This window comes from Macaca mulatta, chromosome 7 (assembly GCF_049350105.2).
Source record: "Macaca mulatta isolate MMU2019108-1 chromosome 7, T2T-MMU8v2.0, whole genome shotgun sequence".
NCBI classification, from domain to species: domain Eukaryota; kingdom Metazoa; phylum Chordata; class Mammalia; order Primates; family Cercopithecidae; genus Macaca; species Macaca mulatta.
This window is the reverse complement of record NC_133412.1, coordinates 18,831,582-18,849,350: the sequence shown is the minus strand read 5'-3', so window position 1 is coordinate 18,849,350 and position 17,769 is coordinate 18,831,582. Positions and strand designations below refer to the sequence as shown.

At 49.7% G+C, this 17,769-nt stretch overlaps 1 protein-coding gene across 1 annotated transcript in view; it reads right to left on the bottom strand.

Moving 5' to 3' along the window:
• Nucleotides 1-7,386: 7,386 nt before the first annotated feature.
• RTF1 (RTF1 homolog, Paf1/RNA polymerase II complex component) overlaps nt 7,387-17,769 on the bottom strand; it is a 69,530-nt gene continuing 59,147 nt past the window's right edge. Inside the window, exons 9-18 of the mRNA XM_001100507.5 lie at nt 15,623-15,705; nt 14,710-14,797; nt 14,503-14,610; nt 13,815-13,892; nt 13,063-13,184; nt 12,830-12,887; nt 11,728-11,805; nt 11,157-11,252; nt 10,029-10,140; nt 7,387-9,775 (exon numbers count right to left, since the gene is read on the bottom strand). Of these exons, the coding sequence (XP_001100507.1) occupies nt 9,669-9,775; nt 10,029-10,140; nt 11,157-11,252; nt 11,728-11,805; nt 12,830-12,887; nt 13,063-13,184; nt 13,815-13,892; nt 14,503-14,610; nt 14,710-14,797; nt 15,623-15,705 (930 nt within the window). The 3' untranslated portion in view covers nt 7,387-9,668. The remainder of the gene's footprint in view (nt 9,776-10,028; nt 10,141-11,156; nt 11,253-11,727; nt 11,806-12,829; nt 12,888-13,062; nt 13,185-13,814; nt 13,893-14,502; nt 14,611-14,709; nt 14,798-15,622; nt 15,706-17,769) is intronic.

Genomic DNA, 17,769 nt, shown 5'->3' with positions numbered 1-17,769 from the left:
GCCCAAGTCTTGAACTCCTGGCCTCAAACAGTCTTCTTCCTTCAGCTTCCCAAAGTGCTGGGATTACAGGCATGAACCATTTTGCACCCAGCCAATGTGTCAAGATTTTGATGGTCATTAGGTGGCTGTTCTGAGACAGGCCGTGAGAGTCTCTCTGCCTTGGCCACAAGGCTAGCTTACATGTCTGAGCAGATAACTTTTTTTTCTTTTCCTTTATTTTTTTATTTTTGAGATAGGGTCTCACTTGGTCACCCAGTCTGCACATGATTGTGCAGAGGCACAATCATGGCTCACTTCGGTCTCGACTTCCTGGGCCTAAGTGATCCTCCTGCCTTAGCCTCTGGAGTAGCTGGGACCACAGGCACAGGCATGTGTCACTGTGCCCAGTCAATTTTTAAATTTTTTGTAGAGATAGGGATCTCACTCTGTTGTCCAGGCTGGTCTTGAATTCCTGGGCTCAAGCGATCCTCCTGCCTTGGCCTCCCAAAAGTGCTGGAATTATAGGCATGAGCCACTGTGCCCAGCCAGAACCTATCTTGTAGTATCTCAGTTGGTTGATCCTCCTGTTCCCTAGAGGTCTGCTTTTTCTTTTCTTTTCTTTTCTTTTTTTTTTTTTTGAGGCAGAGTGTTGCTCTGTTGCCAAGGCTGGAGTGCATGCAGTGGTATGATCTCAGCTCACTGCAACCTCCGCTTCCCGGGTTCAGGAAATTTCCTGTGTCAGCTTTTGAGTAGCTGGGATTACAGGTACCTGCCACCACACTCAGCTAAGTTTTGAATTTTTAATAGAGATGGGATTTCTCCATGTTGGCCAGGCTGGTCTTGAACTCCTGACCTCAGGTCATCTGCCCACCTTGGCCTCCCTAAATGCTGGGATTGTAGGCATGAGCCACTGCACCTGGCCTGAGGTCTGCTTCTTGAAGTGCCTGAGTCCTTACCCCCCTCAAAGACCTTCAGGACCAGGCACAGTGACTGGTACCTGTAATCCTAGCACTTTGGGTGGCCCAGGGAAGAAGATCACTTGAACCTAGGAATTTGAGGCCAGCCTGAGCAACATGCTGAAAACTCATCTCTACAAAAAATAGGAAGATTAGCCAAGCATGGTGGCACATGCCTATGGTCCAAGGTATTCAGGAGGAAGAGGTGGGAGGATCAACTGAGCCCGGGGAGGTTGAGGCTGCAGTCAGCCTGTGATCAAGCCATTGCCTTCCAGCCTGGGCAACAGATTGAGAGACCCCATCTAAAAAAAAAAAAAATTCAGGATTTATCATGCCTGAGGGCTGCATCTCTTGGAGAACCATCACCCTGGGATACAAAACTGGGGGAGAGAAGGGCCTGGAAAATGGGATGTGTGAGGTGAGGGGTTTCTGGGGTCCTCACCCCAGCCTGCCTCATAGCTGTGCCCACCTCTACCCCATCCCCAGGGCAGCACCAGTGGCAGGAGCAAAATCACCACTCACCAGCCTCTGCCAGGCCCAGTGCTGGTTTCTGCTTCTTCAGACGACAAGCAGGGCCTCTCACCGGGGGGAGAGAAGGGAAGGCACAGCCTTTGACCTGTGCTCCTGAGTGGGGCATCTGTTCCTTTGAGGAGACTTCAAGTCTTCTGCAGCAGGAGCAGAGCCTCTCCAGTGTGTGTGTGGTGTGTGTGTGGTGTGTGTGGTGTGTGTGTGGTGTGTGTGGTGTGTGTGTGGTGTGTGTGGTGTGTGTGTGGTGTGTGTGGTGTGTGTGGTATGTGTGTGGCATGTATGATGTGTGTGGGGGGTTATGGGTGTGGTGTATGTGGCATGTATGTGTGGCGCACGTGTGTGGTATTGTGTGTTGTATGTGGTGTGTGTGGTGTGTGTGTAGTGTGTATGGTGTGTGGTATGTGGTGTGTGTGTGGTGTGTGTGGTGTGTGAGTGTGGCATGTGTGGTGGGTGTGGTGAGTGGTGTGTGGTGTGTGGTGGGTGTGGTGTGTGTGGTATGTGTGGTGTGTGTAGTGTGGGTGTGGTGTGTGAGTGTGGTATGTGTAGTGTGTGTGGGGTGTGTGTGTGTGTGGTGGGGGTGGGGAGGTGGGAGGGGGTTGGGCTGTCATGTTCCACTGGACCCAGTGGTGCAAGGTCTTATTCTAGTAACAACTCCCAGACATGCACTGTGGGACTTGGTGTCCTTCCAAGGGACTTTATGACCCTAAGACCCCACTATTCTGTGACAATACCTGTGATTCCCTCATGCATGTGCAGAGCAGACACACTTCCATGGAGCCGCTGCTACTGTGCTAGGTGCAAAGGACACAGGAATGCGTGGATCCTGTGATGCCCCCGCGCGTTTTCGGGAGCGATAGCCTATCATTCTCATTGTCTTATGGAGGAAGGAAACCAGAAAGGGCCCAAGAAGAAAACAGGCCCCAGGAGGCTCAATGGCCGCCTTCTGTCCCTTTCCAAGAGGTTGTCAATGTGGGCGCTGGGAAGTTTGGTTTCTCGGCTGCTTCCTGCATCCAAAACATTCCTCACCTCTGGTCGGTTCAATGTCCTTCTCCATCAGGGCCTCCAGAGAGGGTGCTGGAGGGCTGGCCAGAGCCCAGTGGACACATGAGAATGGGAGAAAGGTGAGGGTCTCTTTTCTCTTGGAAAGAGGCATGAATGGGTCTTCACCTGACAGGTGAGCCCTCAGCTCCCAGCCCCAGCCTCTTTTCCTGGCCTCTAGGTTTCCCCTCCTTCCCAGCAATCTCTGACCTCATAAATGGAGGGACTAGAGTTTGTGGGAATATCCGGGGATGGGTGCAAGGTTACGCCAGCAGGGCGCAGGATCTAGCAGTGTTCACTGACCCTCTGCAATCTGAGTCACTCTTGTCTAAAACGAACAAAACGTGTCACCACGCCTGTGTGTGAGCAGTAAGAACATACTCTCTCCTGACACTTCAGAAACTCAGGAGTTCCTGTGATCCTCCTTCTTCTCCAGAACTCAGAACCCGCAGAACCTCACCCAGTGCGAGAGGAGGCAAAGGGGACAGGAAGGGTCTGAGGTCAGGGACCCAGCTTGCAGAGGCGACCACTGTAGGAATGCCTAGGACGTGGTCGGCCTCCCTCCCTCACGCCGCCACCAGGGAACTTCCCTGCATCGTGTAGTCACGGTGGCTTGGGTGGGGGGTGGGCGGCGAGGGGTGGGAGGTGCAGCTCCTAATTCCATCTGTGGGCTCTGCGCCTGCAGGCGTGACCTCCAGAATTCGGGTGTGCGTGGGGACTGAGTCCACAGAGCATGCAGTAGCCCGGGATCTGGGACCCTGGTGCCCGTGCATCTCCGGGTGGGCCGCGTGCGAGCCGGGGTCCATTTCGCAACTCCCAAGGCACACGCCCCAGGGGATCCGCGGCTGGAGACTCGTGTAGGCCCTGGGCCACTGGGATCCTGGCTAGGAGGCTGCCGGCCCGGAGTGGGGAACGGAGGCAGAGCACCCTGGAACGCAGCAGCTGCGCGCCTCCTCCCTTGTCGCGTGGACTGGGCGCTAACGGCGCCGGAGGCGTACGGGGCGAGAGATGCGGGGACCGTTGGCGCAGACACGGGTGGCGCCCAGGCCGGTGCGGGGGGTGGCGGGGACACCGCGCGGGGAGCGCCGAAGGGCTCCCCCGGCAAAATTGAAGGAGTCAACCTGCGCCTTCCGGGCTTGCCAGGTGAAGGGGTGTGCTGCATCGTATGCGCTTAGCGAAGCAGGGCCATCCATGGCTAAATGAAAAAAAAGAAATCGAAAGTATTCGATCTTTAAAAAAAGAAAAAGAAAGAAGGCGGGCGTGGTGGCTCTCGCCTGTAAGCCCAGCACTTTAGGAGGCCGAGGCGGGAGGATCACAAGGTCGGGAGTTCCAGATCAGCCTGGCCAACATGGTGAAACCTCACCTCTACTAAAAATACAAAAATTAGCTGGGCATGGTGGCACATGCCTGTAATCCCAGCTACTTGGGAGGCTGAGGCAGAAGAATTGCTTGAACCCGGGAGGAGGAGCTTGCAGTGAGCTGAGATCCGGCCACTGCACTCCAGCTCGGGCGACAGAGCGAGACTCCGTCTCAAAAAACAACAACAACAACAACAAAAAACTCAGAAGAAAAAAAAAAAAAGAAATGGAGTCTCACTATGTTGACCAGGTTGGTCTTGAACTCCTGGCCCCAAGTGATCCTCCCTCCTCGACCTTGCAAACTGCTGGGATTACAGGCAGGAGCCATCACACAGGGCCCAAAAGTATCTATCTTTTGAAGACCTATGGAGGAAATCATCATGGGGTCAGAGCTTTGTTGTGCTTCTTTACACTTATCTCTGGTTTGGTATTATTGATACTATTTTGAGTTTTCACCACTCTTGGGGGTGGTGGGTAGGTCAGGCCTCAGTTGGGGCCAGATGGAGGGTGGCGCGGTGGCAAGCCTTCAATGCCTTCAGAAACCCGGTCAGTAAAGGTGGTGTGCGTTGGCTTGTGGGGAATGACAGCAACAAGGGCCTGGCCCAGAGGCAGCACACTTTCTCTGGCTGCATCCCTAAGCCAGCCCAGTGCCTCCCAGTGGGAACCTCCATCTGGAGTCAGGGTTTCTTTCCCCCTACCCCCACTGCAAGTGGAGTCTCTGGGTCCTGCCCACTGCCCAATGCTTCCACCCTCCATCAGCCCTCTCCGAGGTCCATTCCTCCCCTCCCGGGTCCAGCGGCTTCACTCTCATTAACAACAGCATTTATTGAACCCCTACTGGGGAAAGGAACATTAAATGTTCAACATGATCCTGACAAGTTGTTTTTTGAAAGGTGGAAAACTTGTGGCTCAAAGGCGTTAAGTAGCTCAGCCCTAGGTAGTAGCAAGTGGCAGAACGGGAATCTGAACCCTCTCCGGAGCATTTTGGCTCTTGGCCCTCCCTTGGATCCTGAGCATGGTCTGGAAGCCCTAGACATGCCTATCTATGCTCCAGTGCCTAAAAGCCGTATCTCCATGTCTCCTGGGGCTGGCCTGTGGAACCTTATAGAAGGCAGGGGCCCTGTCTTAGCACTGCCATTCCCTCCAGCTCCTTAACACCCCCTTGCCAAGGGAGCTCAGCAGTCCCCACTTAAGTCAGGGAAATCGTGAAAAAAAATCTGAGCTGGGAGTTGATGTTCCTAAGGCTGCTGGATCACAGCCACCTACAGTTACTCAAGGAAGAGACTCCCTTCTGGAAAAACGTGGCCAGGGAGATGAAGTTGACCAACCCAGCACCCTGCTTCTCTCCACTTGCACTCCGGGTGGTCCTTCTTGCTTCTCAGGGATAGGTAGAAGTGGCTGCCCCACAGCACCCAAATCCTGGAAGGTAAGCTATGTTGTCGTCTGCCCAGAACCCCTGCTCTTTAGGTCCCACTGCTCCCAACAGTTAGGTAGTGGGAGTGCTAGGGAGTTGGAGAAAACCTCATTGGACGCTCTTGCAGGGTAAGCAACCTTTCCACCACCAGAAGCAGTCTTGGACGTGGCTCTTACCACGGTGATTGTCATCTCTTGTCTTCTTAAAGGGTGTAGATGTAGAAGATCCAGGATCTTCTTGCTTCCTAGCTAAAATGTGTTGAGAGAGAGGTTGGAGACACACCCTCAGGCACTGGGGGTGGGGGCGGGGGTGGGGGGGATGGAGGACCATCAGTGTTTCCTCCATAGCTACACTCACAGCCCCTGGGCACCCCCTTCATACTCATGACAGCCAAAAGAAAGGAGAGCAAAGAAACTGTGCCTAGGCCAATTTAAAGTTGAAAGGAGTGGGCACAGTGGCTCATGCCTGCAATCCCAGCATTTTGGGAGGCTGAGGCAGGAGGATCACTCAGGGCCAGGAGTTCAAGACCAGCCTGGGCAACACAGCAATATTCTGTCTCAACGGAAAATTTAAAAATTAGCTGGGTGTGATGGTGCATGACTGTAGTCCCAGCTACTTGAAATGGTGAGGTGGGAGGATCACTTGAGCCCAGGAGTTTGAGGGTGCAGTGAACTGTGATTGCACCACTGCACTCTAGCCTGGACAGCAGAGACCCTGGCAAAACAACAACAACAACAAAAAAGGTTTAAAGGCCCAGATTCTCACTAGGGTTAGGCAATACATCAGGAGTCTTCTTAGTTCTGTTAAAGCTTGTTGGTCTCTTACCAAGACAGGACGTAAACCAGGACAACTGGAGGTTTCCTTGGGTCTAGGCAACTACCCTACCAGAGAGGCTTCGGGGGAACCAGGCTGCTAAAGAGGTGACAATGACCACTTTCACTTTTGTGGGCACAGGGCTAAGAGAAGAGGGAAAAGGAGTAAGAGAGGCTCTCTTGGACTTTTTTTTTTTTTTTTTTTTTTGAGACGGAGTCTCGCTCTGTGGCCCAGGCTGGAGTGCAGTGGCCGGATCTCAGCTCACTGCAAGCTCCGCCTCCCGGGTTCACGCCATTCTCCTGCCTCAGCCTCGCGAGTAGCTGGGACTACAGGAGCCCGCCACCTCGCCCGGCTAGTTTTTTTTTTTTGGGGGGACGGAGTCTCGCTCTGCCGCCTGGGCTGGAGTGCAGTGGCCGGATCTCAGCTCACTGCAAGCTCCGCCTCCCGGGTTTTCGCCGTTCTCCTGCCTCAGCCTCCGGAGTAGCTGGGACTACAGGCGCCCGCCACCTCGCCCGGCTAGTTTTTTGTATTTCTTAGTAGAGACGGGGTTTCACCGTGTTAGCCAGGATGGTCTCGATCTCCTGACCTCGTGATCCGCCCGTCTCGGCCTCCCAAAGTGCTGGGATTACAGGCTTGAGCCACCGCGCCTGGCTCTCTTGGACTTTCAAAACATGGCTTTAAGAGTTGCCACTCAGGATGCAATCCTTAGACTAAATCTGATCCCTTTGTTAAAATGGCATAACGTTTATTTACAATATTTGTACAGTTTGAGTGACAAGTCAGGACTTCACAAAAACAGAACCATTCTTTTTGAAGGAAAGTGGCAGGCAGTAGACTTTCCCTACACCTGCCAGAAGCAAGACAGACAAACAGATCTATAAACATTATGAACTAGGCAGACGGACGCTGGCCTTTTTGCTTCTTGGAAGGAACTGAAAAAATGCATAAAAACAACCTTGGGTGCTGCCCCCTTCAACAATGAAACCACACTGCGGAGGGAGGGGGGCCCACCAAGGCAACTCGCCAGCACAAGATATAGCGTGAACCACCAAGAAATCCTCGTTGGTAGGACAAAGCCAATGTCTTAATGCCTGGCCAAGATCTTGGGTCAGAGGCCCTGCCTCAGCTGAGACTGGAGACAAGTCCTTAGTCTTGATCCCAATCGCTACTGAGGCTACTGGGGTGGAGTTACCCTTCGGTCTTCTTTGGCTGGCTTTTCTCCCTGCTGTGTGCATTGGCATCTCATGGGGGTTTCAGCAGCTGTGTGTGGGGAGGTGGTGGCAAAGTGGCTACAGTGTGATGCAGTTTTAATAAAAATTTTATTACACAGCCATAATGTAATCAACACTTCTCCAAATCCAAATGATACTAAATACAGATCTACATGGTGGATCAAAATGACTCCAGCGAATTATCTGGATTCTATAATTTCATGTCTTTTAAAACCAGAAATCAAAAAAAGTCCAAGTTCATCATGATAGGAGAGGTCCCAGCAGCTCCAGGACTCTGCTGAAGTCCAGGCAATGTTAACAGTCTGTGATTCCACATTTACACAATGGTCTATAAAGAGTTGCGGTCAATGGACTATTCAAGTATATATGATTTTAACGAGTCCATCACCACTCCTTTGCCCAACTGAACTGTGTCACAGCTACCACATAGCTGTTACAGTCGTATTTAGCAATTTTACAGTCATAATACTCCTTTAAAACCATCCATTGCTGCTTTAAAAAAGTAAACTAAGTTAAAGCGACACTGAGGCTCTACTAAACCCAGAAGTTACCAAGTTCATTTTTATGTTTAAATACAACTTACAAGTCCATGATTTCCCATCATCCCCCTTCCTTGTACAAAAGCAGGGTGAAGAAGCACAAAGCAGAGCTTTTAGATTCCTCTCTTGTGGAGATCAGGAGCTCTCAGCTGTTCCTTTAGCTTAGTTCTTGGTATATATAGTCAGCTGTACTTTGTTCTGAAAGATTTGTTAAATGCCACTTTTATTTACACTTGGAGCTTTACACCTGAGAATGATTATCAAGCAGTCAGCTTATCTCTTTTCAAACATTTCATAAAGACATACACACACCTCTGCTGGCTTCGCCCTAGCTGCACAACAATATATATGCTGACCATATATATGTATACACACACACAAAACTGCACATGCTTGAAACATTTGCAACCTAAATCTTTTTGAGATGGAGTCTCACTCTGTCACCCAGACTGGAGTGCAGTGGCGCAATCTCGGCTCACCACAACCTCCGCCTCCCAGGTTCAAGGGATTCTCCTGTCTCAGCCCCCCAAGTAGCTGGGATTACAGGCGCGCACCACCATGCCCGGCTAAGTTTTAAAGTTTTAGTAGAGATGGGGTTTCACCATGTTGGTCAGACTGGTCTTGAACTCCTGACCTCAGGTGATCCACCCGCCTCGGCCTCCCAAAGTGCTGGGATTACAGGCATGAGCCAACGCGCCCGGCGTAACCTAAATCTTTTTGTGTTTGCTCTCCACATTCATATTCAGAAATTTCTCTTAAAAACAAAACAAAATGTAATTCTTGCCAAAACAGCAAAACAGAATCACTAGGAAGAGGCTGGTATACTGGGTGAGAAAAAGAAGTTCTATGTTCAGCCAAGAAGCTGTGGGCTGTACCCATGGGATGAGCAAGACATTCGCTGCCCCCCCGGTACCCGGCCGTGGGCTTCCCTCCCGCACCTGCCAGGACACAGCCTGCAGGGCAGGGGGCTAAACTGGGGAGTCTTCTCCAAAGTTGGGAAGGGATGGGGAACAGTAGGTGGGGATGGGGAAGTTACACAGCTACAGCAGTCAGGCCTGTTTAGTAAGAAGAATCACATTTAATGAGTTTCTTTCTTGCAGTTTCAGATGCTCAAGTACAGCTGAAAAAAATCTGAAACAGCTATAGACCCATGACAGACTGATACAAAGAGTACTGCATTTTAAAAAAATGATAAAAAAATCCACACACTTACACACACACACATACACACTCTCGCTCTCAAATTAGACCCCCCCCCACAAATGTACACTTTTTGGAAACTAAACTGGTTTTGAAACCCCTTCTTCCAAAAAGAAGGGCAGAAGAGAAAGATGAAGAGAGGGAGGACCGCAGGTGCCCAATCCCCGCTCCCTCCACAAGGTCAGGGGCCGAATGTTCAATGGGTGGGCCAAGGCAGTCTGGAGAGAAGACCGCCCAGTGCTGCTGCTATTGCCCCAGGGGCTCCAGCAAGATTCCCAGCTCCATGGTAATACTGAATGCGTGCAGAGTGGCCAATGAACTGCGCGGTTAAAAAAACAAAAGGCAAACACAAATCTAAAGACATGGATAAAGCCCAAGAGAGCCCAGGCCCACACTGGGTGGGGCCCTGGGGGAGGGGAGGCTGGTGGGAGATGGTGTGCAGACAGGGAGGTCTATACAGCAAATGGTTTATATTACAGATGACTGGCAGTTTAGAGTCTCTTCCCAGTTCGACAGCTGCTCCAGCCCAAAGAGGCTAAATCAAAGGAAAGGAGGAAAGGTGGGACGCTGCGATGGGGCATGCGGGGTCAGAAGCAGCAGGCTGGGTGTGCTCAAATAAGCCCTCGTCGTTTTTTGTAGTCTTCCAAGTTCAGAGATCTCCTTGGAGCCCCATCCTTGGCTGGTGGAGCCTTGGAGGTGATGGCTAAAGCCTTTGACTCTGTGGGAAAGAAGAGCAAGTTGGCAGCTGAGGTCCCACAAAGTCCTTAGTCCCGTGCTGCACCCCTGCAGGCAGCCTCCTGACTGTGGCCCTGTTCCCTCTCACCATACCTGCAGCCTGTCTTGGCCTGGCCTGTGGATGCTGATGAGCCAACATTCCCCTTTCTTCCCTTAAAGTGGGCTTCCTTGTTGCCCCAGAGAACCATGGATCCATCTGGTCCTCAGCCCTCACCACCCGCCCCACCCTCACATACCTGAGCTGGGAACTTGTAAATCAATCTTCACATCAAAATCGTGTACTTTGAACAGATCTTCTGAGAGGTCACTGGCTGACTTAGAATTCAAATCTTTATCTTTGCCTTGACCCTGGAATGTGAAGAGGAAAACTAATGGTAAGAGCATAAATGCAAGTGGATTTCTAGCAGCAGCAGCCACTAACGGCAAAAAGCTCTTATTTGAGTTCATTACATTTTCCTACTAAGGCGCCTTTCTGATTCCTTCTCTCAGAGGGAGGCCACGGACAAAGACCTTTCTCTCCTGAAGGCTGAAAGCACAGAGAAGAGGGCAGGCTCATGTCTGTGGTATGAAGGTAGAAAAGGTGGGCTTAAGGCAATGGGTCACCTTCTGACCTAAGATTTCAGAAGTCCTGAGACCGGTTAGACTCCAGCAGGAAAAGAGGAAAAGACTTAACTTGGACGCATAACTGCTTTTTTTTTTTTTTTTGAGATGGGCGTCTCGCTCTTGTCATCCAGGCTGGAGTACAATGGAGCGATCGTAGATCACTGCAACCTCTCCCTCCCAGGTTCATGAGATTCTCCTGCCTCAGCCTCCTAGCTGGGATTATAGGAACCCGCCACCACACTAATTTTTTTCTATTTTTAGTAGAGACGGGGTTTCACCATGTTGGCCAGGCTGGTCTCGAACTCCTGACCTCAGGTGATTCACCCACTTCCACCTCCCAAAGTGCTGGGATTACAGGCATGAGCCACTGCACCTGGCCAGAAAACTGCTTTTAAATGTGCCGTTTTCAATGAGCTTTCACTTTTACAATATCTGATCTTTGTATTTTATCTCTCCTCCTGTGAAGTTGGCAGGGTATATAGTAGTACCCTCATTTTACACAAGAGAAAAGGGGGGATGCTGAAGGCTAGAAGCCAGCTGCCGAAGGACACAGTCAAGGCCCTAGGTAAGTAGTGGTGTTAGGTTTGGAATTAAGGTTATCTGTTGATTATATTTGCAAATAACTGGGATGGGGAAGGGACTCCAAGAGGGACTCCCTGTTCCTCCAGGTGGAAAAATCAAGCCCAGACTAGACAAGGTGCTTGTTTGGTGCCTCAGCTAGCAGCCTTGCTCAGCAGGCAACAGGGTGGTACCGCACTTGCCTTGCTCATTTCCTTTGGAGCATCTGGTAACACTCCAGAACCGTATTTTGCATTCAGCTGGGCCAAGATGGCAGCTTGAACAGCTGGGTCTCTGGACTGGGAGAGAAAATCAGTTATTTTAGAGATTGTTTGACACTCACAGAGTCCTACTGCCAGATTCTTTCCCACCTACCAAACTAACATCACAAGCACCACAGCGGGCCCATCAGCAGCTAGTGGGGTTTTCCTCAAAGCAGCAAAAAAAAAAAAAAAAGGCAATTAAAAGCTTGAAAGCCAAGCCCAGCCCAGCCAGGCCCTAGCTAAGGGCCACATTACTAACGTCTGCTGCACTGTAAACCCACCCTGATACAGGAGGGTCAGTCACTAGGTTTTTGTAAATCCATGCCACGTTTTCACTGTCTATATGCCCAATAGCAAGATAAAAAAGGAAGTATCCAGACCCAAGAGCTTCAGACAAGCAAATCCCAGCTAAGAAAACATTATTTTTAACTTCGTTATTAATTTCCTAATGGAATTCATTTTCTGTCCTAGAATCTAGGTCCTGACTAAAATGTCCTCTTTCGGCACTCACATTAGAAACGATGGTAGGCTTGCACTGGCGCCGGGTAAACGGATCCATCTGTTGGTTTTTCATGTTGTGACTTTCAGCCTGAAACAGAGAGCATGCACCACAGAACTGTATCTCCATCCCCCCACCCTTTCACCATAAGCTCACAGGCAAGTAAGTCTTTGCAAGCGACTGAAAAGAAAAAAAAAAAGCGATCATCCTTTTCCTTTTTTAAAAACTTTTGTGTGAGATGGAGTCTCGCTCTGTCGCCTAGGCTGAAGTGCAGTGGCGCAATCTCAGCTCACTGCAACCGCTGCCTCTCAGGTTCGAGTGGTTCTCCTGCCTTAGCCTCTCCAGCAGCTGGGACTACAGGTGCAAGTCACCACGCCCAGCTAATTTTTGTATTTTTAGTAGAGACAGGGTTTCGCCATGTTGCCTAGGCTGGTAAACTCCTGACCTCAGGTGATCCACCCACCTCAGCCTCCCAAAGTGCTAGGATTACAGGCGTGAGCCACCATGCCCAGCTAATTTTTTTCATTTTTTAGATGGATTCTCGCTCTGTTGCCCAGGCTAAAGAGGAGTGGTATCAGCTCACTGCAACCTCTGCCTCCCAGGTTCAAGCAATTCTCGTGCCTCAGCCTCCCAAGTAGCTCGGGTTACAGGTGTGCACCATCATGTCCAGCTCATTTTTATATTTTCAGTAGAGATAGGGTTTCGTCATGTTGGCCAGGCTGGTCTCAAACTCCTGACCTCAGGTGATCCACCCACCTCGGCCTCCCAAAGTGCTGGGGTTACAGGCGTGAGCCACCGCGCCCAGCATATTATCCTTTCCCTTCAAGAATACCAGAGTAGATATGGGGGCAAAAACCAAGAAACAGAAATTGAGAAAAAACAAATACCTGTGGAGTAGAATCTAAGGGTGGGAAAAGGCAGGACAGGGCAGAAGACTGCTGCTTTTCATTAGGAATAAATTACATCGATGTATGTGGACATACAGAGAGTGTGTGTATATGTTAAGTGCATATGTTATTTCAATAATTAAAAAATAAACTTGGGCAAGACGTAGAAAAGATGTCATGGTTTATTAATTAGCTTTGTTTTAGTGATTCAGATAAAGTGTTCTTACCACAAGGGCCTTCTCAGACTCTACAATGTTCCATTCCCGGTTCCGTTGGTTGATGTAACTGTGGGGTGAGTAAGAAGGATGAGTCAATGGCTGTGAAACGACGGAGGGAGGGAACCACCGAGCCCTGAACCCGGATATCTATGGGGTCAGTGCAGCACAAAGTGTACAGGCCACAGGCTTGCCTGATAATTTTGGCCAAGGTCTGTGGGCCAAAAATAGGCTCCATAACACACCTGATAGCGGATATGTTCTTGGTTCGCTGGCGGTCCAGGGCCTCTGCCCGTTCCTCCAGCTCATTCAGCTGATCTTGGATTTGTTTGGCCTTGTCCTGATCCCCCAGATCCTCAGCCATGGCCTACACAGAGAGATGTGTGAGTTCTTGGCTACATACAACTGACTGTATATCAAGTATCCCCTTACTTCTGGCACAGGCAAAGGTATCTCATGTGGTGAGCAAAGGACAGGAGATGTGGAAGAAAACTGCAGAAGTACTTTACAAATACAAGATATAATTTATATTATAGTAGTGCACAGTACAGTGGGGAACACCTTCCCATATAGCTACCTGGCTGTGGGTCCCTGGCGGCAGTAGAACGCCGGGCCTCACAGGGTGGCTAAACCACCATAACAAGGCCCACCACAACCTGGTGTGAAGAATGGAAAATCACCAGCCACAGGTGGCCTCGACAGTGTCATCTGTCTGTTCAGACTCAGTGCTGAATACCACCCAGGGTCTATTTTATTACACAGGAAGCTGAAGTGACTAGAAAGTAAGAAGACTGGCACGCAGGAGATCAGTTTGAATTTAGGGAATGGAAAATGGCCAAGGAACGTTACCCAGGCGCCAAGAACACACTGTGTTGCTTATAATCGAGCCCAGAATTTTCTCCCAATCCTGCCACCACTAACTTGGCAGAGGATGAAAAAGTTTGATTTCTACATCGCCTTACAGGATGAGGAAAAAGGCTCGAGTATAACTCCTTACCTTTTCCTTCAGTAGCTGAGTCTTCTTCATAGCGTAGTTGGGTGGAGCTTTTCTGAACCTTTCTTTCTCTTTTACAATCTGTACCAGAGAGGAGATACCAGCAGTGAGGTATTCCTAAGCTATTTTTGCAGACAGGCTAAGTGAGCCCATTTTGGATGCAAACAGCTAGTTACAAGGGGGCTGCTCTTCCTATGGCAGTGCCATGCCCCAGAGAGAGACAGAGCGGGTTCATTCCAAGGGATACTATGCTGCTTCCCGGGTCACGGAGATTCTTCTGGGACAGTCTGAAGGAACATGCACCAAGAAACAGCAGCCCAAGGGCCTGGTAGTGTAAGGCTAGCCACTGTCCAAGAGAACAGAGATCAAATCATTTTACCAAGATGTTTTAGAGAAGGAAAACTCTTGAAGGATCAAGCCTAGCAGAACACAGATCCCGGAACCCGAAATACACTTTAGTGTACGTAGCCTCATTTGTTGTCTCATCTGAACTCTGAATACACTCCAGTCTATGTTAGCCTCATCTGCACATGAGAATGTATAGAAAAAAGCTTGATGAACAATAAATAATAAGGTAGTAATATTAGTATTCCCTCATTTTCATGCATAGCTAAAAATGTCAAGATATAGGGAAATAAAAGAGAATCATGTTCTTCTCTCAACATTGGTTCATGGGCACCAGGTTTCTTACCTCTTCAATGTCCTGATCATTGAATTTATAATTAAGAGCTTCTTTAATAGATAATTCCTTTTTATTGATTTCATCTAGAGTGGGCAACTGCATGCCAGCAGAGAACATCTGGATCAAAAACACGATACAAGGTTATGAGTAGGGATTTTGGAAAGATATGTTTCTCAATATGCACGAACAACTGCTAGGTGATCTCTAGCCACGTACCGCTTCTTTCCACTTCATAAACTCACTTTCGGTGAATTCTTGGTTTGAGACAAACTCTAAACGGAACACGCGTTGGTCATTGCCATGCCTACATGAAAGAGAGACAGCATCTCCAAGAAATGTGCATGGTGACTGTAGTACAAGTAAAGCAACCTTACCAGACTATGTACTACTTAGATATACCTGTTGGAGCGGTTCTCAATCCTAGCTACCCTATAAAATCATCCCAGGCTGTTTTAATGGGCAGCCAAGATTGAGATCCCAAAGCTAGCACTGGAAACCAAATGGGTTTGGTCAGAGCTTCAAAAGTCAGTTTATATTAAAATCCATTACAGTCAGCATCAACAATACGCAACAGAGCCTGGGACAGGGGTACATGCCTGTGGTCGCAGCTCCTCAGGAGACTGAGGTGGGTGGGAGGATCACCTGAGCCCAGGAGTTCCAAGCAGCAGTGCCCTATGATGGCACCTAGAACAGTGCCTGGCACACTGTACATTCGGTAAATATTTGCTGAGTGAATGACACTTTCATTTTATTGAAGAGGAAATGAAGTCCATAAAAATGATCTTTCTTGTCACACATGAGGTTGTAAGATAGAGCCAGAACCAGAAGCAAGCCTCTTGGCCATGTTTGCCAAGGAAATGCCAGCGAGGCTCCAGGAGGGTCTCTTACAATGCAACATTTCCTTTCTCTGTGTCCTACCACTTCATATATTTGGTTCCCCCAGAGGAGAGAATATCCTACCTTCCCTATAGACAAAGATGGAATACAAGTCTCCCTCCAAGTGTACCTCGTGGGGATTGCATAAATAGCATTCATGGTAACAAGGCACATCACACACAGAGAATAGCAGCCCCCAAAGCCAGTGCCTGTTTGAAGTGGAAGCAGAAGCTGCCCCAGAAGTGCCTCCTACCGTAGTTGCAGTCCTTTGTTTGTTCTGGTGCCACCTAGCTGGTAAACTTTGGCGGTTTCCACAACACCTGTAATCTCAGCGACCTAAGTAAGTGACAGGACAGAGACACCAGTCAAAACCAGACTCTTCCAGGGCTTTCCACAACACTCTTCCTTTGCGTCTCTCTACCTGAATGCAGACAACTGATCGAGCGCTGAGTAGAGTCCACAGCTGCCAGGGGTTCTGGGCACCCTTCTCAAGTTTAGAACGCAGATGGTCAAGCACAGGGGGCCTTGTGCCCAGGAGGAGCAAGTGCCAGCAGAAGAGGAGCCTGGTGGGGCCCACTGGCAGCTTTTCCTCCAACTAATTCTAACTTACGAGGGATGTATTTGGGATTTCACCGGTTGATTTTTTTTATCTTTTTTAATTCTTTTTTTTTTTTTTTTCACCGGTTGATTTTTATCAGCCAAATGTGAAGACCATGTAGGTCAGTTTCTGTTGCCAAGCATTTCAGGATATGGCATGGCTGCAGGTCCTCATACAAGAAGATAACACACGTAAAAACCAGACAACTAAGAATAAAACAAAACAAAACAAAAACAAGTCAGGCTGGGCGCCGAGGTTCATGCCTGTAATTCCAGCACTTTGGGAGGCTGACATGGGAGGACTACTTGAAGCCAGGAATTTGAGACCAACCAGGGCAACACAGAGAGACCCAGTTTCTCTTTTATTTATTTATTTATTGTTTTGAGACAAAGTCTCACTCTGTCGCCCAGGCTGGAGTGCAGTGGTGCGATCTCGGCTCACTACAACCTCTGCCTCCTGGGTTCAAGCGATTCTCCTGCCTCAGCCGCCCAAGTAGCTAGGACTACAGGCATGCACCACCACGCCCGGCTAATTTTTTGTATTTTTAGTAGAGATGGGGTTTCACCATGTTAGCCAGGATGGTATCAACCTCCTCACCTCATGATCCGCCCACCCCTCCCAAAGTGCTGGGATTACAGGCATGGGCCACCGCGCCCAGCCGAGACCCAGTCTCTACAAAAAAGAAAAAAAAATTAGTTGGGCATAGTGGTGTGTACTTATAGTCTTAGCTACTCAAGAGGCTGTCGTAGGAGGATTGAGTACAGGAGTTCAAGGTTGCAGTGAGCTATGATCACACCGCTGCATGCTAGCCTGGCCAACAGGGCGAGATCCTATCTCAAACAGACTGGGCAGTGTCTCATGCCTGCAAACCTAGCATTTTGGAAGGCCAAGGCAGGATGATGGCTTGAGTCCAGGAGTTCCAGACCAGCCTGGGCAACATGGTTAAGACACTGTCTCAAAAAAAAAAAAACACCCCCGGGCCGGGCGCGGTGGCTCACGCCTGTAATCCCAGCACTTTGGGAGGCCGAGGCGGGCGGATCACAAGGTCAGGAGATCGAGACCACAGTGAAACCTCGTCTCTACTAAAAATACAAAAAATTAGCTGGGCGTGGTGGCAGGTGCCTGTAGTCCCAGCTACTTGGGAGGCTGAGGCAGGAGAATGGCGTGAACCCAGGAGGCGGTGCTTGCAGAGAGCCGAGATCATGCCACAGCACTCCAGCCTGCGTGACAGAGCAAGACTCTGTCTCAAAAACAAAACAAAAAACCAACACCCAGCACTTTAGGAGGCTGAGGCCAGAACATCACTTGAGGCCCAGAGTTTGAGACCAGCATAAGCAACAGAGAGAGGCTGTCACTACAAAAAATTTAAAAAAAATACCAAAGTAAGGCCGGGAGCGGTGGCTCACGCCTGTAATCCCAGCACTTTGGGAGGCCGAGGCGGGCGGATCACAAGGTCAGAAGATCGAGACCATCCTGGCTAACATGGTGAAACCCCATCTCCACTAAAAATACAAAAAATTAGCCAAGCGTGGTGGTGGGCGTCTGTAGTCCCAGCTACTTGGGAGGCTGAGGCAGGAGAATGGCGTGAATCTGGGAGGCAGAGCTTGCAGTGAGCAGAGATCATGCCACGGCACTCCAGCCTAGGCAACTGAGCGAGACTCTGTCTCAAAAAAAAAAAAAAAAAAAAAGGAAAATTAGCCAGGTGTGGTGGTGTGAGCCTGTAGTCCCAGCTACTCGGAGGTTGAGGCACGAGAATCACTTGAACCCAGGAGGCACAGGCTGCAGTGAGCTGAGATCGTGCC